The sequence below is a fragment of the Saccostrea cucullata genome, unplaced genomic scaffold (assembly GCF_032062105.1).
Source record: "Saccostrea cucullata isolate Sc308-1 unplaced genomic scaffold, CSIRO_AGI_Scuc_v1 ctg281, whole genome shotgun sequence".
Classification (NCBI taxonomy): domain Eukaryota; kingdom Metazoa; phylum Mollusca; class Bivalvia; order Ostreida; family Ostreidae; genus Saccostrea; species Saccostrea cuccullata.
Window position 1 is genome coordinate 972,418 of NW_026926059.1, and position 25,399 is coordinate 997,816.

The window sequence follows — 25,399 nt, forward strand, 5'->3', positions numbered from 1 at the left end:
AAAAGGAGAGAAGAAGGATAACTACAAAATGTCAGGAATACTCTGTCTGTAGATAAAGAAAAGGAGAGAAGAAGGATAACTACAAAATGTCAGGAATACTCTGTCTGTAGATAAAGAAAAGGAGAGAAGAAGGATAACTACAAAATGTCAGGAATACTCTGTCTATAGATAAAGAAAAGGAGAGTATAAGGATAACTGAGAAATATCGGGAATACTCTGTATATAGATAAAGAAAAGGAGAGTAATAAGATAAATACAAAATAATAGGAAAACTCTGTCTATAGGTAAAGACAAAGGGATTAAGAGGATAACTACGAAAAGTAAGGGATACTGTGTCTATAGGTTAAGACCGGAAGAGATAAAGGATAACTACAAAATGTAAGGAATACTTTGTCTATAGATAAAGACAAAGGGGGTAAGAGGATAATTACAGTGTAAGAGGATAACTGCAGTGTAAGAAGATAGCTATAAAATGTCAGGAATACTCTGTATATGGGTAAAGACAAGCAAGGAAAGATATCGGATAACTTTGAAATGTCAGGAATACTCTTGTCTATAGGTTAAAACAGAGAGTGTAAGAGGATAACTACAAATCATCAGGAATACTCCGTATATAGGTAAAGACAAGGAGAAAAAGAGAATAAATATCACATTTCAGGAATACTCTTGTCTGTAGGTAAAGACAAGGCGAACAGGAGGAGAACTACAAAATGTCAGAATCGCCCTTTCCGTTGTGGCTAGAGCGTCTGCTCTCTAGTCGCGAAGTAAGGAATTGATCCTTATGTCGCGTGTTTGAAGCTACTGTGGGACGTGAAGACCGGTCCTTTGGATTCGACCGTATAAACCGAGGTCCCGTGTCGCAGTGGATGCTAGCACGAAAAATTGCTCAATGGCTCTGAGTACCAAGTATAGGTCAAAATTTGCAGCCCTCCACCAGCAAGTGGTGGCGTCTCCCTATGAGTGAAAGATTCTCGAGAGGGACATTAACAACAAAACAAACATAACAAACAAGCAACCAAGAATTTCAAATTTCACATTTAACCAGTTTAAACCATATCTTGTCATTAAACTATTACTTTTCTTGGATTATGAAATTGCCCACTGCACCTTTATTTGTCACATTACGAGGAACACGCACCTCTCAAATTTATGTTATACAGGTACTTACAACCAACGAAATTGAATATCGGTGATATCTGGAAAAGGTAGGGAATTTAAAATCCCCCCAAAAGAAAGGGAATTCGTGTAAAGTTAATCTTTATATTCCAAATTCTAGTTACTTCCAGCCATCAATCTTATCGGTCAGGGTAAACACATGCCTTCATTTGGCGAGGACCAATACCATTAACTGGAGAAGTCAATGCTTTATCAAACCCGTTTGGCCACCATGTATGTATGTCAGATCACGTGATTTCTATTCCTCCTTTTGCGTTGAATGAAGAAATAGCAGATAAAACTAATGATGGATTAAGAAGTTAGTTTTTGTAAGTACTTTTCTTTGAGGTGTCAAATTTTGAATTCTTTGATTCATAATCTATATGACAGTAAACGCCGAGGAAAAATAGTTTGTATCCCATTTAAGTCATTTTCCTATATCGTTACATATTTTTGTCATTTAGAATTTAGAACTTGTTTTTACTTCATTAAAGAAGGTATTTTCTTCATAAAATTACCACTTAGATGTTTGATTTCTACTTCGATACCTAAATGTTCAACTAAAGTTCGAAATCCAGAGAAAACTTGTATCATTTTTCGTGAAATGAAATACAATAATCGCAAAACAATAATTTTTGTAAAGTTAATTGTTTTTAGCTTTTTATGAATTTAAGATTTTGCTTTTTGGCACATTTCTGGAAAATATATATGGACATATTTTTAATCCCCATTCTTGGTTGAATGCAGAAAATTGGAAGGAACATATACATGTAAAATAAATTTAAGAATCTTAAAGTTGCTTTAGGAAAAAAACTTAATCGTTAAATAAAAAAAAAACCCAGAAAGATACAGTTACAGAACCATAAAGTATTTTCTCTTTTTAATAAGGATTTTTTTTACGTAAATATAACTGACGTTCCGAGTTACAACATACATACACCTCAGCCAAAGGACCAAAACAACCCCGAAAGTACAGCATCACAATTTTCGAGCTCTGAATTTGGCATGCTTTTTCTCAATATGAAATACCCACAATAATGTCTCAAGTAGTGTATTTTTCTTCATACTGCTGAAACTGACCGAAAAAAGAAAGTTTTCTTAGACCACCAGAAATAAAATAATCTTTTTATATATATTTGGGTACAGAGTAAACATAAAGTAAAATATGACAAAATTGGTATTGGAGGGAGGGTATAGCTACATGTATAATGAATCGGAGCATAAGCAACTGTATATGTATTGCTATTGCAATATACTCTATCTAATTGAACATCAAGGAGTGCTAATACTACTGGATGTATTGTACAACGGTTGCTGCCTTTTTAAAAATATTTTATTTTTATTGCTGATAACTTTTAAATTCTTATTCTTGTGCCCCACACTGTCCTACAATATGCTAGTTAATATTCATTCTCTCTTAATTAAAACTAGAATTTTATAAATTAAGAAAATATCCCCCTGTCTCTATATTGTATATTTTGTAGCTTTACCCCGTCAAATATGAGTTTCTACAATACTGAATATTGCTTTGTTATTTATGCTTCGATAAATTGTATAAATGGACATTTTTTTAAACAAAGTACTTAAACAATAACAAGCAGAAAAACACGGCCAAGATAAATTTGCATGTTAACATTTTTATCTATAAATTTCCTCTCTTTGAGACTTTGGCAGGGGAGCGATTTGGGTTAAAAATTACTATCGACCACTTCAACAGGTAAATTGTTTTGTTTGCATTAATTGACAAATTCCACGACTTGTTGACTTTCAATTCTACAGATCATAATAAAGAAGGCTAATTCTATGGGTTTATAAAACTTAGTCCGCATTTTCACGTTGTTAGTTGGACGGAATCGTAACAAAGTTTTTCTGTAACAAACAGCTGTTAAACTTTTAGGAAGATTAAAATACATCAGTTTTATATCTCTATACAATTTTAATAAAGTGTTTCATTATAAAATCACATTTCTTACTTAATTTTTTTTCTATTTGTTTTCCTTGAATACTAGCTATTTTTGGGGGATATCTTCAAATTCAAATAAATCGTTAAATGTGCTAACCAAGTAAAATCAAAAGTAGTGTGACAATTAATAAAGTCTGTTTTGGCCAAACTATTTTCTTTCAAATGCAAATGGTCTGCTGTTGGCAAGAGGACCTATCCTCATTAATAAAACTGTCTACAAGAATTAAATATACCCCCCCCCTAAGTTTGACATTATATTAATGATTAGACCGTAAAAATTGTAACTATTCAAGTTCAAATTATGATCCCCTTGGGGGTTCAAGCCTCCCCCCCCCCCCCCCCCCCAACTGATAGATCAATATATTTCCATTTTATATAATATGAAAATGTCAGATAGAAACTGAGGATATTGCATGAAAAGAATAATAAAAGTAAGAGGAATCATAAAAAAACGATAAAATAGAAACAATGTTGATAATTGGGTTATAAATTGTAACTATTATTGCTTTTTTACTTAAATATAAAATAAAAGATACAGTCATAGTAATTAACTTCTTCCTAATATTAATTTTTTAAAAATATTTTTTTAATTTTGACTCTAAATCTAGTGAAAAACCGAGATAATTAACGATCAATTGAATTGAATTAATCAGTAATCAGGCTCACATTCACTAAAACAATACAAGTAAGGAGTAGAAGAAACACGGACCTCTGAGAACATTAATGGTGGGATCAGGTGCTATGGATGAGTAAGAATCCCCTCTCGACCGATCACACCTATCGTGCGCTCTTTGTCATGATCGGGAAACGAAAAAATCCTCAGTTTTTTGTGAACATATAAATTGCGAAATGATGACTTGATATCCTTGTTTCTTCAACTTGTTTAGAACATGATTTTGTGTATCGAATCAACGGGGAGACATTGAGACTGCATGTAGGTGATGATGTTATATCGCATAAATAAGGGACATTGATGATAGAAAAGTTAGACTCATCATTTTATCTTAAAGTTTTGTGGTTAGATTATATATCCCATTAACGTCTTTTTCTAGTAAAATAGGGACAGATGTGTCAAATAAATTGTAATGCGGTATCTTTATAAAATATATTTCAAACATGTGTTTAAGGTTTATTCAACGACTGTCTTAAACTTAGATTTTTAGAATTCCTTTTTAAAGATATTAGAGGTGTTTGGTTGGTGGTCTCTGAAACAATCCAAACGTGACGTATGCGAGTAGCTTTATCATCATTCATATATTCATTCTGACGTATTAGAAGAAAATGTTTTAGGTCCACTCGAAAATTAAATGGAATCTACATTTAATGAGCACGCACCTGTCTAAAAAATTGCATCTCTTGTCACTGTTGACAGATTTTAGAGATTAGATCTACAAAGCCCCTTCGTGTCTCAAGTACCTTGTATCAATATTGGAACCATTAACCATCTTGTAATAAAATGTTAAAGTATGGGAGAATTCTACAGTCGCCTCGTTTTTTCTTGATCTCATAATGAAACACTAAACCCATCTTTGAGAATAATTTTGATAATAAAAGTGAATAGTTCTGTCATATACTGCTTTTGAGATCATTTTATATTGTAATCCTTTGGCATTATGGGAGTAGAAGTAAATATTTAGTCATACGGTAATAGATTAAAATAACGATTGATGATTTTCAATATGCTTTCGTTTTCCACTGGTAAAGCACGAGTGTATGCTTACCTGATCCCACCTCTGATGTTTAAGAGGTCCGTGTTTGCTCTGCTCCTGATTTGTATTGTTAAACTTGAATACTGTTCGTTATCTCTATATATTTCATGTTCCTTACTGCTTAATTTTGTTGACCTTGGTGTCTTTTCGTTACAACACTGTACAATAGCAAGATTTTGTGCTTCAATTCGCGGGGTGTAAAAATTTTACTAGTGTATCGTTGAATATCTCCGAAGACAAAATATACAATCTGTTATAGAAAATTGACTTTGTTGCTTCCAAAATAGCATGTAAATATTGCGATATTTGATGAGTTCCATTTGTATTTTGATTTTTTTTTTTGATTTGAGTTATATGATTTCATTTACATGGTATGATTTTCTAAATGTATATGTATTCGATAATTTTCCATTGTATTGTACAATTTTCAATTGTAAATATTGTCATCCGTATTTTACAAATTTTTCATTTGCATTTTATAATTTTTCAGATAAATAAAAAAATAAATAGAAATTAAGAATATAAATGGAAAATCGAATAATACAAATGGAAAATTCTATATTACAAATGGAAATTACACAATGCAAATTTAAGAAAAAATATGAAAAATGAAAAAAAATGAGAAAAAAATACAATACAAAAATATATACTCGGGTAACTAAAATAAAAAAAAATGTAAATTACGTAGTAAAATTAAACAAGTCTACAATAAGTTCATTTTTTTAAACTAAAGATTGAAGATGTTCACACATCGCTTTGATATATATGAAGATTTAATTCCTTCATCAATATTGAAGGTTGTCACTTCTCCAGATAAGATCAATCTGAGGAAGAAAAGTAACATTTTAATGAAATTGACGTCTTGGAATAGTTTTTTCCCATTAAATTGCACCGGAGGAGATCTAATTTTGTTTGCATCATTGCCTTTTCCATGCTGTTAGAAGATGTTCATATAAATCTAAATTTCAAATGACTGAATATCGAACTTGTTAATTTTATTACAAGAGACTCAGAGCAGTTGGACTAATACCTGACTACAATGGCGGAGAAGTCTAAACTGCGGTACACAGAAATAGACGGCGTGGAAACCACCGACATAGAGAACTTCCCCTACTCCGCCATTAAAGCCCTGGGGGCCGTACAGATCGGCCTGGGTGTCACGTGTCTGGTCCTGGGGCTGCTGGATATATTCCTGTATCTCTTTCTTGACGACGAGCTGGTAATGGCGGGAGATACCACGCTGATGACGCTAACAATAACCTCCTCCCCGATCTGGTGCGGCCTCTGGGTAAGAAAGTTTTGTGTCTAAATTTTATTTGATACTTTTCTATGGCAAAAGAATGCTAAAGATAATAGGAGATATTTTATGTTAGAATCGATAACATATTTCAAAATATGCTATACAATCAACAGCTTATTAGCTTTGAATAATTTGTATATGCTTCTCAGAGAATAAAATCTTTCTTGCAGTTCAGCGTTGCTGGTTGTATGGCAGCTTGTATGAATAAAAGAAATAAGTCCAATTTAAACTATTTTGTAAGTATTTGTAAGATACATTTTATGCATATTTTGGTTCATCAAATTTTATTTAATTTAAACAACTAAATCCTACAACAGGTTGTGTATGTATTTGTATGATATGTGTATTCCCTTTATTTGATGCAAAGAAATTGGAATTTCTAGTCTCTGTCTCCCGATTATGCAAGATTGTATGATAAGCAACCTGAATGGGCTTCAAATTGCATGAAGTGAACATTATCGAAATTACTTTCGAAATTGCACAACATATCCATATCGATCTCGTTTAAATTCCTACCAAACTCCAGAGATAAATTTCTGCAGGTTTTATTAAATTTAGCTTTATTGCTATAACAATCTCGTTCTTGTTTCCACAGAGATCATCCTTAATCTATTCCACTTTATCAGGTGTGACAAATTACAACGTCTTTGAACGGTTTCCTTAAATGAGAAAATTCTATCATAGCAATTCCTTTTTCATTTTGAATTGTCCAGTTGCATTTAATAAAATTTGATAGCATTGTTTATGCTCAAATCTTGACTGTTTCCTGCAATAAATAGGTCTGTCAGTTTAGTATAAGATCACTACATATTATCTGGGAATTTTTCTTTTATAGAAAATATTGTGTTTATCAATGAAATATAGGGTTATTTAAAAAACCTTATGCATATAAAAGGCAGTTTTTTCTTGCAATGGTTGAAAAACACATGTTTAAAATAAAGATAAAACAGGTTTTGTGGTGACACTGTCCTCAGTTTACGAGTTAAATGTTGGAATTAGAGTACAATTGACCGTTACAAGTAACTTTAAATTGATTTCCAATCATATTCATGCTACTAAAAGATTATATGTAATCTTAGTAAAACCCACTGACGCCTCAAAGGGGATAAAATTATTTACAAACTCCAGTGTAAAACATCAGATATGGCAGAAATATGCTTACATTATACGTACTTTATAACTGATTCAGCAAACACCCGTATTAAAAGCGGCAAAGCTGGTAAATATGAAATGTATTTTATTTCCAGAAAATGACGTTTTTGGTGCTTAGCATCCTTTGTTCCGCGTTGTTTGCCCCCGTGTGTTGTATCCTTAATATCGTCATGGCCATCCTGGTAAGAATTAAATCATGTCGCAATATCAGAATTATACAAAAAACTGTGGGCCAATACAAAAATACTAGTAATGTATAATAGACGAGTAAATATTTCTCTCTACATGTATTCTAATAGTAATTGAACATACGGATTTATTTTTAAATACATATTCACAGTAGAATCTTTTTTAGGCTTTAAATTTGTCTCTTTTCTGATTTTAGCGTCACGAATTAGAGCCTGATTCCTATCGCTGGATGGTGCCTATTCTTATTGCTTTCTTTTCCTTCAATGAGCTGATCTTCGCCATTGCTTCTGCTTCCATTTGTTGCTGCTGCGCTCCAATCAGGACCACACAGGCAAGTATATAAGTCCCCTCCTTGAAAAACCCTCATAACATCAAAAGGGCATAGCAGGTACAAAGCAAACATGAAAAAGTATACAAGTTAATTTTGGGCATACATGGTTACTCAAACAAATGTCAACTCTAAGTGTTACCACATAAAACAAATATACACGTCAACTGCTACCGCAGGAACAATTAAGAATACAAGTTTCAAATGTTGCCACATGTATTCATATGAAGCAGAGTTTGTCCAAAATCTTATGCATGAAAAGAAGAAAACACTTGCTGTGGCCTTCAACTCGACTTTCAGATATACCGATGACGTATTGTCAATAAACAATGGTAATTTCCATTATTATGTCGATAAGATATATCCTGGTGAGCTTGAGATAAAAGATACCACAGTGTCTGACATATCTTTTTCATATTTTACTTTAAAAAGGCGCCAATGGTAATCTAACAACCAAGCTCTATGATAAACGTGATGATTTTAACTTTTTAATTGTCAGCTTCCCTTACTTATATGGAGCAATGTACCTTCATCACCTGCATACAGAGTTTATATATCTCAGTTAATTCGATACGCAAGAGCATGATCTACGTATGAACACTTTCTAAAACGAGGTAAATTATTGACAAACAAGTTGATGAAACAAGAATATCAGCAGTCTTGTTTAAAGTCATCATTTCATCATGGTCGATACAATGACCTTGACAGCAAATACAGTTTGTCATTGAGTCAAATACTGACTGACGTTTTTCATACTAATTATCAGTTCATTTTTATACACTGAATTGAGGACGGATTTTCCTGTTATTTCCCATCATGACAAGGAGCACAGGTGTGACCGGTCAGCAGGGGATGCTCACTCCTCCATGGCACCTGATTCCACCTCTGATGTTTTGGAGGTCGGTGTTTGCTCTGCTCCTATTTTGTAATGTTTTTTTTTATCATGAATACTGTTCGTTATCTGCATATTTTTCATAAATAAGTATACAAGTTTTTGTTACGACAAAAAACAAGTAAAAATCTCAGGTTTACAACGAGTGTACACGTCAAGTGTAACCACATTTAAAAAATTATACACACCAACTGTTACCACCCAAATACGAATACGTGTTAATTGTAATCACCTAAACAAGCATACACTTAAACTTTAACCATATCTACAAGTATAATGTTAACTGTAACCAGGCAGGCAATTATACACTTCCATAACTACCATACAGACAACTACATTATTGAAATTAAATACCGTTCGTTATCTCCATATACTTCATCAGCTTTAATCATACACGATACTACACTTCAGCTGATATATCACGGGCTGAAATTGCACGTCAGCTAATATCACACTAGCTACTGATACATAACATCAATACAACATGTAATAAAATACATGTATTATACAGTTAAAGTATATCGTTGAGGAACTTAGCAAGATTCCAGTTCCCCAAGTCCAGGACTTTCCCGGAAATAGACCTGGTCGAGAGGAATTGGAATCTTGCTAACTCCCTCAATGATAGCCTTTTTAACTGCTTTATTATACCGATACATAAGTAAAAAAAAGAGAGTTTCAAAAGTCGGGGGAAAAGATTTTCAGAGCGGGGATTAGCTCACTTGGCTAAAGCACGGGGATTAGTCCATTAACATATTATACCGATAAAAAAGTAAAATCTAGAGAATACAGATAATTGGGAATTAGCTTCCAAAGCAGGGATTAGCTCATATGACTAGCGCAAGGGGATTAATTCATTAACAGTGATTTCAAGGGAATTATTCTCATTTACTACCTAATTTTTATATAGGAAAAAAATCAGTAGAGGTATAATAAATGAGATAACGAATGTTATTAAAGTCCATTCAAACAATCGGGAGCATACTAACAGACTCAATGGTATCATTAATTTCAAACTCGCTTAATGTCATCACATATCACATGTTATTGCTATCTGTCAGATATCTGTCAGATGTCAATACAAACTGATTCATCCCCTGTTGACTGGTCACACCCGCCGTAAGTCCTATGTATCAACCGAGTAGACGGAACATTCCTTAGTCATATTTAGTACAAAAACAAAAGTTTAACAAGTGATATGATACAGGTCAGCCGAAATACGACCCAATGATAGATTATATTACTAACAAAGTCAATATCGACTATAGATTTCACTAAATGCCGACTTTAAACGAGATTGTTGAAATCTCTGTAACATCAACTTATCTGTCAGTAGCCATACAGAATTTGACTGCAGCAATAAGGATGAAAATTTTTGCAAGTTAAGAACTTAATGGAATCAATTAGTTACTTATACTCATTTTCATTCACTTTTTTATTACATGTAGTTTGAAGATTTATAATTTATATTCTTACAAACTCCAACTATGTCCTTTTATTTTACAACAGATTCGAGTCGTAATGGCCAGACAAGTCACGGACGCTAAGATGAATTCAGTCGGGGCTTCAGGAAGAGAAAAGAGCAGCGACTCCTTGGAAATATTTACCACTACAGATCGGCATGGAAATCCACTAAAACCGCCCTTACCGAAGGACAAAAAAGAGGAACTTCACCCAGCAGATCCCCCAAACGTCGTCCTCCCCCCTAAAATCTCCAACAAAAAGCCACCCGACGAGAACGACTACAGACCCATTACCAAGGAGTCCAGCTACGAGAAGATGAAGAGACTGGTGTTACCGAGTGCCTCCATGCCGCGAACTGAGGAGATAGAGCCCAGAGATCAGTTCTGATAATGTACGCCAAGAGTCATATTTATTTAATATTTAAATTGGTATCTAATTTATTATCATCCGAGATTTACTTGATGTACAAGAAATACTGCTTTTGTGTCCCTTTACCATAAACCGCTTATACATTTACAGTGTCATGCTTTTCGTGGTAAACCAACATAGGTATACAGCTGTACATGTATGCAGCCAAAGTCTTCATACACACATACAAGCATATGTGTATTGTAATTGTATTGTAACTGAAAAATGCACATGTGATTTCTTTGATATTCTAGTAATTTCTCCCAAAAGCAATAGAAGCTGTCCATTCAGTCGTTTCTCAGTTGTAAAAAAAAATGCATAAATAATTGATTTAAGATCTGGATATGTATCCATCCATGTTATTTTTTAACTTATGCATGTTTTACAATGATCATCCTTCAGCAGTCCTGCATGAAATAAAGTTTTGATAAATCATGTCTTCTTATAACGACCATAGAATTTATGAAATGTCGACTTGAGTGCACTTTTCTATGACAACGAGAAGAATATTGGATTAGAAAACTAGATACAACCTTTCCCTATAGATGCAATGTGAATGTCGTTAGTGTTGGGAATATTTCCAGTCCACAGTGTAAGAATGTAAATATGATGGGACTTTTTAACCATACACATAGACGTAAGCGTAGTCATGGGCATCAGTCTTACAATAAACCTTTAATACACAATGTCTTTTTTGATTCATTATGTAAATGAAAATTTGGGTCTACATCGCATCAAACTTTATTCTGTGCCTATAAAACTTTTAAAAAGTCTACTTGAGCAGGTCAAAGAAAGTCCATTTTTAATATTTCGAAAATCAGAATACAGGCTCGGATCTGTGGTTGTGGATATTGCAAATCATAAGGTATCTAAACCGCCACGTTTAACAGAAGAAAATGCAGCTAAAGCAACCCGTTTTCCCCTTAAACTCCAATATATGCCAATCAAGGAATTGACGCGGTTAATATTGGCAATACATCTAATCACAAAAGAGTCCATCTGGAGGCCTGTTCAGCAGAGCGAACGTTCGCGAGCGCTCGCTAAAATTCCTTATACCTCCAATAGTAATTTTGGCGAGCGCTCGCGAACGTTCGCACTGCTGAACAGGCCTCAGTCTTGCATTCCACCATATTTCAAGTTAAAGACTACACCTTGTATTTCCTATAAATGTACATTGACTGTTACTTTCAAACTTTTTAATTACAAGAAAACTTAACAGACCTTGATATCGAATATCTGAAACACAATCCTCCTTCCTGTTTATGTTCTTCTTCACCGTACAATTATAGTCCTGCTGGTCATGTTATTACTGGGGACCTAAACATAGTTAATAACGAGGACATTAGATCATTCGTTTTAAACAGGCCAATTTTTTGGGAACCCCGATCTTTTCATTGGCGTCATAATTTCACAAATATAATGGATTCTGATGAAGATTACACCAGGCGATGGGCAAAACATGAAAAAGAAGACCATGAGAGGTTGTCAGAATGGATGAAATGTATCAGATGTATGTTAAAATCTCGCATTAAATGATTGAGGGGCGAAATGAAAACCAACTATTCTTCTCTGTTCAGTAATACAGAAGTGGAAAAAGAATTGGTTGAAACATATGGAGATAACGAACAGTATATATTCAAGATCAAAAGTCCATCAAACAATACAAAATAGGTGCAGAGCAACACGGACCTAAAACTTTATACGATCTGTAGATAGATAGATCATTGTATCAACTGCTGACAAAGCAGGTATCAACATTTTGTTTGTAAGGCTCATTATTCGAATAGTATTTTTAGAGGAACCGGGATATAATTCTACTACATACAGTGGTAATCCAAGTTATTCCATAGCTCTAAGGAGGATATTCTTCAAAATTATGATATCTAGTTTAATAAAAATTTGTGGGAAGGCAATTCCTTTTCCAAGGAAGAAATTCTTCAAAATCATATGTCAGTTTTGAAATATTTTTAATATTTCAAACAACCAGAATGAATTTGAATTACCATATTTTTATCAGTTTTGAATATTTTTAATATCCCTAACAACTAGAATGAATTTGAATTACCATATTTATATTGGATTCCAAAACTTCATAAAAATCACTACAAACAAAGATGCATAGCGGGTTCCAGTTAATGTTCTACCAAGCCTCTTTCTTTACTCCTCACTAAAATTTCAGGAGTACTGTGGAACAAATATTTGAGAAGTGGTCTAAATCAGATGTGAATACCAAAAAATATTCCAATAACTTTTGGAAAACTTGATACTAGTATCACGAAACTTTCCAAAATCAGCAACATTAAGACACGACTTCTCAACTTTAGGTCATCTTTCAAATAATGTTTCCTTACACTCTCCCGACTCAGAGTAAATTCATTGGGTCAGTAGGTAGGAGGGAAATTTTTTTCAGTTAATTTCAACATATTTGTTGACGGGATAAGAGGAATAAGCTGGAAAAAAATAAATAATTCGTGTCCTGGAATGCAAAGAAAAGTTTTGAGTCGGACCATTTTTAGTCTGTCGGTCAGGAGAGGGCAACTAAACAATTTTTGAAAGATGGCCTTATATACAACCATTCCCCGCGATATATTAAAGACCAGGTTTTTTTTATATCATTCACAGTTGCTTTTTCAATAAATAAGGAGCTCGTACATTTACTCACCTTGTCATTTGTCATTCTCAAAATTATTTTGTTAGAGAACATTTTAATTATAAACACAAATACTCTAAAGTTGATATTAAAAAGATGCTTGAGTTTCTTACTGACAATATCTATGTGGTTATTGGAGACCCAGGTTTTCCAACAGGCTATCGAATTACCATGGGTACCAATTGTGCCCCGTTATTTGCAGACATATTTTTGTAATTCATATGAAGCAGAATTTGTTCAAAATCTTTTTTGCGTCAAAAGAAGAAAACATTTGCTGTGGCCTTCGACTCGACATTCAGTCGACGACGTATTGTCAATTAAAAATGGCTATTTCCATTCTTATGTTAATAAGATATACAGTGTGTATCTTGGTGAGCTTGAAAGAAAACATACCACAGAGTCTGACACATATGTTTCATATTTAGATATTTTACTTGAAAAAGACGTTAATGGTATTCTAACAACCAAGCTTTAAGACAAAAGAGATTATTTGAGTTTTCAATGGTCAAATTCCCTTACTTATGCAGCAATCATACGCTGTTTATATCTCACAGCTGATTCGATACACAAGAGCATGCTCTACGTATGGCACGCCAAATTCACAAAAATGAGCTAAACATAGTTTTACAGTCGATAAACTAGGTTTATCGACTGTAAACTATAGTTTACAAACCGTGAACTATAGTTAACAATTCGTTAACTATAGTTTTTCATCTGTAAAACTATATTTAACGGTTGTTAACTATAGTTTAGGAATGCTAATCTAAGTTTATCTGTCTGTAAAACGTTAATATTAGATTTTGTTGATAAACATAGATTCACATCTGTAAACTATAATTTACAATCGTTAACTATAGTTAAGAGTTGTTAATCATAGTTTCACAAATCGTGAAACTATATTTATCAGATCGTTAACTATAGTTAAGAGTTGTAAACCATAGTTTACAAATCGTGAAACTGTATTTATCAGATAATCTATGTTTTACAATCGCAAATGATTGTTTTCAGTGTTAACTATGGCACGCCGAATTCACAAAAAAATGAGCTAAACCTAGTTTCACAATTGATAAACTAGGTTTATCGACTGTAAACTATAGTTTACAAACCGTGAACTATAGTTAACGATTCGTTAACTATAGTTTTCATCTGTAAAACTATATTGAACGGTTGTTAACTATAGTTTACGATTGCTAATCTAAGTTTATCTGTCTGTAATAAAACGTTAACAATAGATTTTGTTGATAAACATAGATTCGCGTCTGTAAACTATAATTCACGATCGTTAACTATAGTTAAGAGTTGTAAACCATAGTTTACGAATCGTGAAACTGTATTTATCAGATAATCTATGTTTTGCGATCGCAAATGATTGTTTTCGGTGTTAAGTATAGTTTACGGTTGTGAAACATAGATTATCGCGTTAACTATGGTTTACAAATGTAAAATATAGATTAACGTCGTTAACTACAGTTAACAGTCCGTTAACTATATAGTTTACAACCGATAAACCTAGTTTATCTTCTGTGAAACTATGATTAGCTCATTTTTGTGAATTTGGCGTGCTAAACCTAGTTTCACAATTGAAAAACTAGGTTTATCGACTGTAAACTATAGTTTACAAATCGTGAACTATAGTTTCAATTCGTTAAATATAGTTTTCATCTGTAAAACTATATTTAACGGTTGTAAACTATAATTTACGAATGATAATCGAAGTTTATCTGTCTGTAATAAAACGTTAACAATAGATTTTGTTGATAAACATAGATTCACGTCTGTAAACTATAATTTACGATCGTTAACTATATCTAAGAGTTGTAAACCATAGTTTACAAATCGTGAAACTGTATTTATCAGATAATCTATGTTTTGCAATCGCAAATGATTGTTTTCGGTGTTAAGTATAGTTTACGGTTGTGAAACATAGATTATCGCGTTAACTATGGTTTACAGATGTAAAATATAGATTAACGTTGTTAACTATAGTTTACAGTCCGTAAACTATAGTTTACAACCGATAAACCTAGTTTATCGATTGTGAAACTATGATTTTCTCATTTTTGTGAATTTGGCGTGCCATAGTTAACTATAGTTTACAGTCCGTAAACTATAGTTTACAACCGATAAACCTAGTTTATCGACTGTGAAACTATGTTTAACTCATTTTTGTGAATTTGGCGTGCCATATCTATGTATGAACAATTTCACTGACAAAAAAGTTAAAGTTACTGAAACAAGAATACAAGCTGTTTCGTATAAAATTATCGATCATTTCATAAGTTCTACCTATGGTCGATGCATACAATGACCTTGTCAAATACAATTTATTATCGTCAAATGCTGACTGACGGTTTTCATACTAATTATCAGGCCATTATACACACTGAATTGTCGACGGATTTTCCCGTTATTTCCCGATCATGACAAATTTTAAGAGAACACAGCGGGTGTGACGGGTCGGCAGGGGATATTCACTCGTCCATGGCACCTGATTCCACCTCTAATGTATTAGAGGCCCTCCGTATTTGGTCTGCTCCTATTTTGAAAAAAAAAATTGAACAAATTTTACTAACACATTGTATTTATTGGCGCAAACACAATACTGAACAATAATTGATAAAAGGCACAGCATATAAGAATCATAAATTGTTCAGGAATTTAAACAATATCCTAGTACAGAATGTGAGGTAACACTAAAATGAATGTGTTAATGTTTCAATATTTCTGGACACTGACAATTAAAGCAAAGTTAAGTCTTTTTAGCATAAGATATTTCTCAAATTTTTCCTTAACGGTACTTGGACACAGATTTGAAGTTAATATTTTCTCATTTTTTCTGTATAATATCACGAATTATATATTTTAATAACATTTCAAACAAAAATTAATTAAAAATCTTATTTCATTTAAAAGTTATTAAAACTTTTAATTTTTTGGCGGGTTTGATTGACACATCCTTGCACTTTCACAAATTTTAACTTTATTCTTAATCCTTAGGAAAAGTGGCAATTTTGATGTGTTTTAATGAGAAATATTAAAACTTTTATCAAGAAAAATAATTTTATTCAGAGTAGAAATGTTAGAAAGCAAAACACCTTCACAAGTATCGTCATTCTGAACTAAGAGATGCGTACAGAGTTTAGCAAATCGAGCACACTCGTGTTATGTACACAGTTTTTGTAAACAGGGCTCGAGTTCTGTTATTGTTTATATTTAGAATTCACCGGGTGCGTTCAATCGTCACAGTCTGCTTACCACAACTGCACGGACTGACAATATATTGTGTGTTTGTTTTGCTTTCGAACGTGTCTACTCTGAATTTTCTGGATTATAGTATTAATATTTTTCATTTATACAAAACGAGATTGCCACTTTTCCTAAGGATTAAGAATAAAATTAAATTTGTGAGAGTGCAAGGATATGTCAATCAAACCCGCCGAAAAATTTGAAATTTCAATATCTTTTAAACGAAATAAGATTTTTAATTAATTTTTGTGTGAAATGCTATTAAAATATATAAGTCGTAATATTATAGAGAAAATAATAACTTCAAATCTGTGTCCAAGTACCTTTAAAATTCAACCATGATTTTTGTATTTTTGATCTACTTGTATTTCTTGAGATTTTTTTCTGGGTTTAAATGCAAATTTGAGAAAATGGTTTTGCATTAGTTACAGTAATGAGAGAGAGAGAGAGAGAGAGAGAGAGAGAGAGAGAGAGAGAGAGAGAGAGAGAGAGAGAGAGAGAGACTCGTTTCGTAAACGGGACACGCCTACTTAAGTAGGGGTGCCGTTTTCGAAACAAGTGCCTGTGGATCGGGATCGATATTCGTAATTTGTTTGTTTCTTTAAAATACAAACCGAAAGTAGAAATCTAAAACAACGTAAAGAGGAAAATCCAATGTTCTTTTCATTTGAAGCATTGACAGGTGTTTTTATCCAGAGGACATAAATCCCGGAGACAAGAGAAAGTTGACCCCCACTGTCTTCACACAGATTTGTGTCTAGAAGCTCTATATTGCAATATGTCTTCTGCAACTCCAGAAGTTATTGATCTACAACAAAAAGAAAGAGAGATAAAATTGCTTGAGGAACGTTTAGAGGAATACTTTGTTCCAAAAAATGTTGCCATTATAGGACCATCGGGTGTCGGAAAATCGTCATTCATCAACTCTATCATAGCCAGTTTTTCCTCTAAGTGCTGGCGAGAGCGAACCAAGGTCGGGTTCACTGCTGGGGAAGGGGGGCAAGGAACGTGTCATCTTACGAAGTATGTTGTTAGTGGTTTATCAGTATTTAATACAACATATATGTATGTTTTATTTGTACAACAAACCACAAGCAGCTGGGATCGGTTACATATATTTTTGAAAATCTTCATACTCAGATTTTTGCCATGGTTTCTTTATAACATCTTCAATTTAAATGTAAAAATTCAACCATTACCTACACTGCATCATCTATATGGTTTTAAGCCATGTATATTGTTTTTTTAAAGAAAGGGGGGGTAGCAGTTACCAAGATAGGAATTCATTTACAGAACTTTAAAAAAAAAAATATTTTTTCTGAAAGGATAACAAAAGATGAGTACCTGGACTCAGGGAGACAGAAGGAGTATCCATATCCAACACTGATTGACATGAATGGGTTCGAGAACCAATCCACAGAGGATATAAAAGAACTACTCAGATACATTTTGTTTGGCTTGATTCCACATGAACACAAGTTAAAAGATGCTCTGAAGATATACACGTAAGTTTTCCTCTAAACTTGAGATTATACTTGGTAGATTTAGTTAAATTTATCAAAAGTGAATAAAAACCAAGAATGGCAAAGTCCATGTTTTGTTATGGGAAACCCTTAATACCGTTTAATCCCTATTAAGCGCCCCGTGCGCTTAGAAAATTGTAAAAAGGGGGTGGTTATTTTGGTACTCTATTTGTGATATTTAATGTCATATTTTAACTTAAAAAAAATCTTTTGAAAAAAAAATAAATACAAGATAATTGCCTAACTTTACTTAAATTAAAGATAATCCACCCAAATTATGCTAAATTATTCATTTTCCACTGAAAAATTATATGATAGACAAGTTTAATTTTCACTTTCTTCAATATTTTGATACAGTTCTTGTTGATTTTAATCACTGTACAGGGGGCCCTTATTTCCTGACAATTGGAAAAGACCTAAGGGGGCGCTTACACGGGCAGGGGCGTTTAATAGGGATTACACGGTATATCTATGATTGAAGTAAAAAGATAGATCATGCACAATGGCACTATGTAATTAAATTCTTTAAAATCTCATTAGATTTTTTTAGTCGTATTGGAGTTGCTGAGGTTTTTAGAAGGAATGACAGTGTCTTTTTTGCTATGGTTAATCCCCAAACTCCCGGCAATTCTACTACGATTATTGCCGAGATCAAAGAAATGCCGGGGACATTATTCTCCAATAAATCACGAACGTCATCACAAAATTATCAGATCAGAAACGTGTATCAGACCTGTGCAGTTGAAATGTACATTTGACTTAAGAATGAAATATACATATTTAGACCACATTGATGTGTCGTTCTTTGCAATTTAAAACACTGTATATTGCAGAAAGTAGCTGATGAATGTAGGTTTCAAAAGCCAAGCCGGGCTGTTTCACGAACCTCCGTGATTTTAGTGATAAAGTGGTAAAATAGGAAACTGATTTCGTTATTGTATATTCAAAAAGATTAATTTAAATAAGCTTTAAACATATTTATAATTAATAAAAGGCTAATTTTAATGCAGTGAAAGCACAAATGTCTGCATTCTATTCACAGGTAAACAAACAAATTTACACTCTGGTGTTAAATGGAACAGCATTACCGCAGCATGGTGACCTAATTCGTTTCTCTATAGAGAAACGATCAGTCATATTTTAGAGCTGCTAGCACATGTAGTAGAATAGAAATAAAGTCCTTGTTGTCGTGAATGTTGCAGAATAACCTCCTCTGTCTTGAAATGTTGTTTGAAATATCCTATAAATAGAATTTTTAGCGAGGATTTAATTTTGGCATTATAAGCAAGGGTACTGACATTGCTAAAATTGAATATTGCTAAAAATTAATCGCGTATTATTTGTAATAGCTTCTTTAGTTAGCATTTTAAAATCGCTAAAATTACTTCTCGCTACAAATAAGATACCAGATTTTAGGTAGAAATCGCTAAATTTGCGTCTTGCTAAAATTTCCACTTATACAGTATAAAAGCCTCTGCTTTTATCTTTCAAACAACATTTCTCGACTTCGGAGATTATTCTGCAACATTCATGGAAACGTGGACTTTATTTCTTAAATATGTGTCAGGTCAAAATGTAAAATATGAGATACACTATTACTATGTAATAAAGTGGAATTTTCGTTAAATCCCTAACTATCATATATATTTAAAACCAGGCAGGCTATTGACAAATTAGTTAAAGTTACAGGAGTTTTGGCAATCTTGTTTAACTATGGATATTTAATTTACCTGAACAATGTAGACTGTGAGAAGGTTCAAAAGGGAGGGGGGGGGGGGGTGTTGACTGTTCAATAGGGGAAGCTTATTCCTTGTGATCCTGATCCCAACTTTGGTGTTAGAAAGTGTCTGTGTTTTTGCTCTGTACCTAATTTGGTTTCCTTACAGGATTTAGGAGGTGGATCACTGTTTATCCTCGGCTTTTTCATTCCATTTAATTCTTTGTTGTATGTATGGTATGATATTCAATAGTTGTGATTTTGTGGTAGGATAAAGTGAAAACATCAAACTTAATACGTATATTTAACATTGGTATGCTGAAAATCCTGCCTTAGAATTGTAGTTAGAGTTCCTTTTTTGGTAAACAAGATATTGTATTTTAATTGCTAAAAAATACATTGCATTAAAACCTTGACCATGGAATCTCTATAATTCACTAGGGGAAATAAAGATGGATTTCTAAAAGTTTTTCTTAAGTATTGGAAATCAGCCCACAATCTTACACAATAGCAAAGTCCTTTGAAAATCACTGATGAGTATTTTGACTTTCTTTCAGAGATGGAGGGCTGAAAGGAATGAAGGAAGAATATTATATGAACCAGGAGGCACTGAAAGTTGACTGCCTGATTTTTGTTACTTCAACAACTTCAGTCCTTCCAGAAAATCTTATGGATGCCGTGGTTCAGGTGGCACAGAAAGAGGAAAGAGGTAAAGGCTGATGAGATATGATGAGGTGCAGGAGATCTCTCAGTAAAGAAAACAAAATTTAGCAACCCTGAAACCAAATGACATTGTGTAAAAATCATTTTCAGAGTTTCTGTTATATTCTCTGAATTTAGTTCACCTGAGTCAGGGATGAGAATTTATTCTTAGTGAATTAACTGTTTTTTCCCACTTGTCCCATTCCTTATAATTAATCCTAAACTTTAAAAAAAATGTACTATATACATAAACTGGCTGATTTCTTTGGAACACTTGTCCACATAAGACAAGTCTTTGCTATATGTTAACCCTGTTAAATGTAATTTGCAGTCATTCCACTATTTGGCGTGCTAACACAGAAAGACAAAGTACATGATGAGGAAGCATACTTGACAAAGAAGAAAGATTTCTGTTCTAAGCTTGGCCTTCCAGAGAACCGTTTCCTTCTGTGTACAAACTACTGTGATGACTATGATAAAGAAAAGGGGCATTCTCGCTGGAATCAAGTGTACCCAGCACTAGATGTACCAATTCTGTCCTTTATGAGACAGGTATTATAACCTTAAGGCCTTATTCTCTGTCAGATATTGTATTTTTTTCCAAGCACTGTCAATAATATGTAATTGTAATAATTGTAAAGTATAAGCAATAAAATATGTTCAAATCAAATCAATAATATGTAAGTATGTAATGCAAAAATTAAGTATTGTTTAAAATTTCTAGGTTTGTGATGTTGGAATTAAAGTTCTACAAAACCATGCCACACTTCACAAAGGTCCCTCTACCACTCCCCAATCTCAGCAAGATCCACCCCTTGCTGCCGACCCCCCACTGAGAGTCCCTCCCCCACCTGTAGATAACTCCGTCATCAATGTCCTGGCCTTCGCTTGTAAGGGTTTGGTCATCGCTGTACTCCTATATTGGATTCTTACTCCACCTTTTGATGGACAACAGATGGTTGATGCCTGTGCCCAGTTTGAACACAAATCTCAGATGCTGAATTTCTCCATTCCTGGAATTAAGAACCTGTGTGACAGGATTGGAGATATAACACAGAGACAACTCATGACTCCACTGATGTCTTTTGTGGTGGTTATTATTGGAATAGATTTTGTGATGCCTCAGATTATCAGAATGTTACATAGGCTTGGAATTTAACTATACAGGCTGTGTTGTGGGAATCAAAGTGTTGTGCAAATATTTGATGAGATTTTTAATAAATTGGGATGTTGCAGCAACAAAAATAAATTTTTCATGTAAGATTATCAATTTAATTTTCCATTTTAAAAAAAAAAGTATTAATTGTAATGTTGAATTAGAAATGTAATAATATTTTATCAATAATATAATTATATTTCTAAGTGATTAGTGTTATTCTTTTAAAGTAATGCTAATATTCAGTGACCTAGAATGAAAAGGTTGTTTTGTTTCTTTTCTGACAAATTGGAAAAAAAAAAATCAATCTCTGATGTCTTTCTTTTATTAATTATATTTTTAAACTTAAAGATGTGGATTATAAGGATTTTACAGGTATACTCCAGTATTCCATTCCAATTAACACAAATTAATGTCCATTTGCTTCATGTGTCTTAAGAGTGAGTAGATGCATTTTATAAAATGATGTGTTGTTTCAAAATGTGATAATTATTTGTAACAAGAGGCCCAGGGGCCACAGCGCTCACCTGAGCACATCAGCTAGGAAAAAGCACATATCATGATTTGGACAAACTTGAATCTACACTACCTGAGGATAATTCTACATAAATATTACTAATCATGGCTTTGAAGTACTTGAAAAGAAGATTTTAAAAGGTTTCCCTATATATTCCTATGAGAATTAATTTTTGGTCGGCCATTTTGGTCCCAACCTACCCCCAGGGGTCATGATTTGAACAAACTTGAAACTACACTACCTGAGGATAATTTCACATGAGTTACATTTTTCCTGTCTAAATGGTTCTTGAGAAGAAAATTTTTAAAGATTTTTCCTATATACTCCTAGGTAAAGGTTTGATCAGCCATTTTGGCCCTACCCTACCAGTAGTATAAGGCGTCTAGCCGGGGGGTTCAACTGAGTGCACTTTTTATGCAAATGAGGTCAAAAATACTGGATTCTGATTGGCTGAGCCTCTGGGTGGGTCAAGGGAGTGCACTTTTTGGGGCTGGGGGATAGGTGGGTCAACAGAGTGCAGCCCCTGTGGGGGAAATAGGGGGTCAAGGGAGTGCAGCCCCTGTGGGGGATAGGTGGGTCAAGAGAGTGCAGGTTAGGGGGGTCTGTGGGGATAGCCTGGTCAATTCATTACATATAGCCCCACTATATACGGGGTGTGTTTACACTGTGTTTACATCGTTACGCTGCTACTACGACCTGTTGCATCATTTTTTTATAGCTGTTGCATCATCTTTTTTTATACCTGTTGCATCATCTTTTTTATACCTGTTGCATCATCTTATTATACCTGTTGCATCATCTTTCAAACTGGATTTCCTCAAAACACTAACAAATAACACAGATTTTTGATTTTTTTTTTTTTCAATTTTTTATTCACAATGAAAAAATACATACAACAATTTTACCAGGCTGTCTTTTAATCTAAAATACCCTCCAAATTAATCATCCAGTCCAACACATTCGAAATTAATCGTCCAGGCCGAATCATCATAAAACTTCAAATCATCATCATCATCATTACCATAGTCTCGTGTCCACCAAGGAATATCTTTTTCATTTGGAAAATAAGGAATTATTCCATGGAGATACTGTGCAAAAGGACCCCTAAATCCCGGTCTCTTTAAGGGTTTTCCATCTCTCGTTTTTCCTTCTCTCATTGTCTGGAGTAAATCTTCAATACACTTTTCTAAATTGGAGGTAAAGTAATTAGTTCCAATCAAAAAATCATCATAATCATCCTCAGCTGTGATCTCCCATTTGTAGAGATGATAACCCTTCATTTCCCCCTCAAAAGAGCAGTGCTTTCTTTTCACGACATAATTTTCAGGAAATTTCACTCTTTTTTCCAACCATATTTTTTGTTTAGTTTCTTCAACTTTTTCTTTAGATTGTTCCGGAATCATCATATCCAAGTCCCACATTTGTTTAGAGTATTCCCAATAAGTCCATGGTTTTTGATTAGATTCCTCTGAATGGGTTTTATGGTAATCCTCCCTGGCTTCTTCTAGGGTTTCCATCCAGGGTCCATTCTTGTCAGTATTCTCAATAAGCCACCGATACCTTGGTTCCATACCTCTGACTTGACCACTGAAACTTTTTTTTTTACCTGTGTTCACTTCCTAGTACTCACACACAATGATCGTCCATGTCCAGCTCCGCTTTATATACCTTTACTGTTGCATCATCTTTTTTTATAGCTGTTGCATCATCTTTTTATAGCTGTTGCATCATCTTTTTATAGCTGTTGCATCATCTTTTTTATAGCTGTTGCATCATCTTTTTTTTTTATACCTGTTGCATCATCTTATTATACCTGTTGCTTAGAAGCTTTGTTAGTTTTTAAGAAATAAAATTAAAAAATCATGTAATACTACATCAGTGTTATGTTATTTTTATGACTTCATCTTTATACAGTCGGGTTCGGGTTCAGCGGCCATGGCGAATCTCGGCAAAGATTTTACCCCAGTGAAAAAGGCTTGTAATCCACCTTGTAGGACGTTTAAAGTTGTTTCACATTGTTTATGATTGTGATTATGTTATCCCTCACCTATATGTTTAATGTCAGCTATGCTAAATAACCCATTTCTGTGTAATTTGAGAGAATGTTTTTGTCATGTGCTTAAAGTATGGCCTACTATTCATGTCATCATTTAAAAAGTCTATCCTAAATAAATCTGTCTTTAAAAATAATACATTTTACAAATGACATTTAATATGATTAGAGTATAGGAATCCATATATATATGAGATATTATTTTTGCATTACATTTATAAGAGGCATTGTCTCATGTAATTTAATAATAACAAAAAATGGGTTTTATTTTCTGTACAGTCCTCAAACCTGGAAGATATGTTTTGTTCCTAACCATCTATATTCCATTATTCCATTATTACATTAAGTGAAGCGTGCTGGCTGCTGGTCTTCCTTTGGGAAATACACAGTGAGTCAATTATGATAAAAACAAAACTTGAATCTAAAAAGTTTTCAATGAGATATCATTTTAATTTATTTAATTATTATTATTAAGATAATTATTTTAAATGTTTAAATTTTAAAAATGGATAAAAAAAGATAAATCTGATAATGAAAAATCAATACCATAAAGATAGCAAGTTTTGACTCCAATTACTGATAAATTTTTGAATTTTCCATTAAATTTTGACATTATATCACAGGGGAAAGAAAAAAAAGGGATCTGCTTATGAGTGCATGGGGATTACAGTGGACTTTCATCTCCTGTTTAAAACAGACTTTAGAGTATGACAGATAAAAAGGTACTTTTTTTTTTCTTCTTTATTTTTACATCACATGAAAAACACACAATTAATGATGATGATGAAGAATGTACACATGTTTTTCATAAGTGTGTACAAATTGTTCAATATAATGTCTATAATGAATCCAATTTCCTTGGGCTAGTCCACAGCCAATCTTGTAAGGAAAAGCATAAGTCTGGTAAGGTAAACTTTCCCCCATTTCTTGTAAACAAGTTTGAAACCATTGCTCTCTGTTTTGTGGGGTATCCTGATAAGTGGAAATTCTTTTAGGTCGGTGACTTGCTTTTCCATAATCCCATTGAGCTAGTAAACAAATGACCACAGGGGTTTGTGAGGGAAACACCTTAATAGTGCCTGGAATTCCTCTATCTTCTTCTACGGCTAAATTTCTAGTCCCTAGAGGTCTGCGAGTGGCATAGAGATTAGCTTGTGGGAATTTCTCTGCAATACTTTGACTCAATCCATGAGCTTTTACAGTTAAACAATTACATTGATGAACAATAGCTTCTACCTCACAGTTGAGTAAATCACCTTGTATCTCCTGGAGACTCAT

The 25,399-nt window shown here is 33.4% G+C and overlaps 3 protein-coding genes across 3 annotated transcripts; 2 read left to right on the forward strand and 1 right to left on the reverse strand.

Moving 5' to 3' along the window:
* Nucleotides 1–1,209: 1,209 nt before the first annotated feature.
* LOC134270510 (uncharacterized) lies at nt 1,210–10,965 on the forward strand. Its single transcript, XM_062752735.1, has 6 exons — nt 1,210–1,478; nt 5,833–6,115; nt 6,298–6,363; nt 7,375–7,461; nt 7,665–7,799; nt 10,195–10,965. Exons 2-6 carry the CDS (start codon nt 5,867–5,869, stop codon nt 10,534–10,536), a joined length of 879 nt encoding a protein of 292 aa, XP_062608719.1. The 5' UTR covers nt 1,210–1,478; nt 5,833–5,866; the 3' UTR covers nt 10,537–10,965.
* Nucleotides 10,966–17,069: 6,104 nt separating this feature from the next.
* LOC134270562 (uncharacterized) lies at nt 17,070–21,687 on the forward strand. Its single transcript, XM_062752807.1, has 5 exons — nt 17,070–17,476; nt 17,779–17,958; nt 20,251–20,402; nt 20,727–20,947; nt 21,120–21,687. Exons 1-5 carry the CDS (start codon nt 17,232–17,234, stop codon nt 21,552–21,554), a joined length of 1,233 nt encoding a protein of 410 aa, XP_062608791.1. The 5' UTR covers nt 17,070–17,231; the 3' UTR covers nt 21,555–21,687.
* Nucleotides 21,688–24,463: 2,776 nt separating this feature from the next.
* Nucleotides 24,464–25,399, reverse strand: LOC134270492 (uncharacterized). The gene is made up of 2 exons (XM_062752714.1): nt 24,941–25,399; nt 24,464–24,493 (listed from the first exon to the last, which is right to left on the reverse strand). Exons 1-2 carry the CDS (start codon nt 25,397–25,399, stop codon nt 24,464–24,466), a joined length of 489 nt encoding a protein of 162 aa, XP_062608698.1.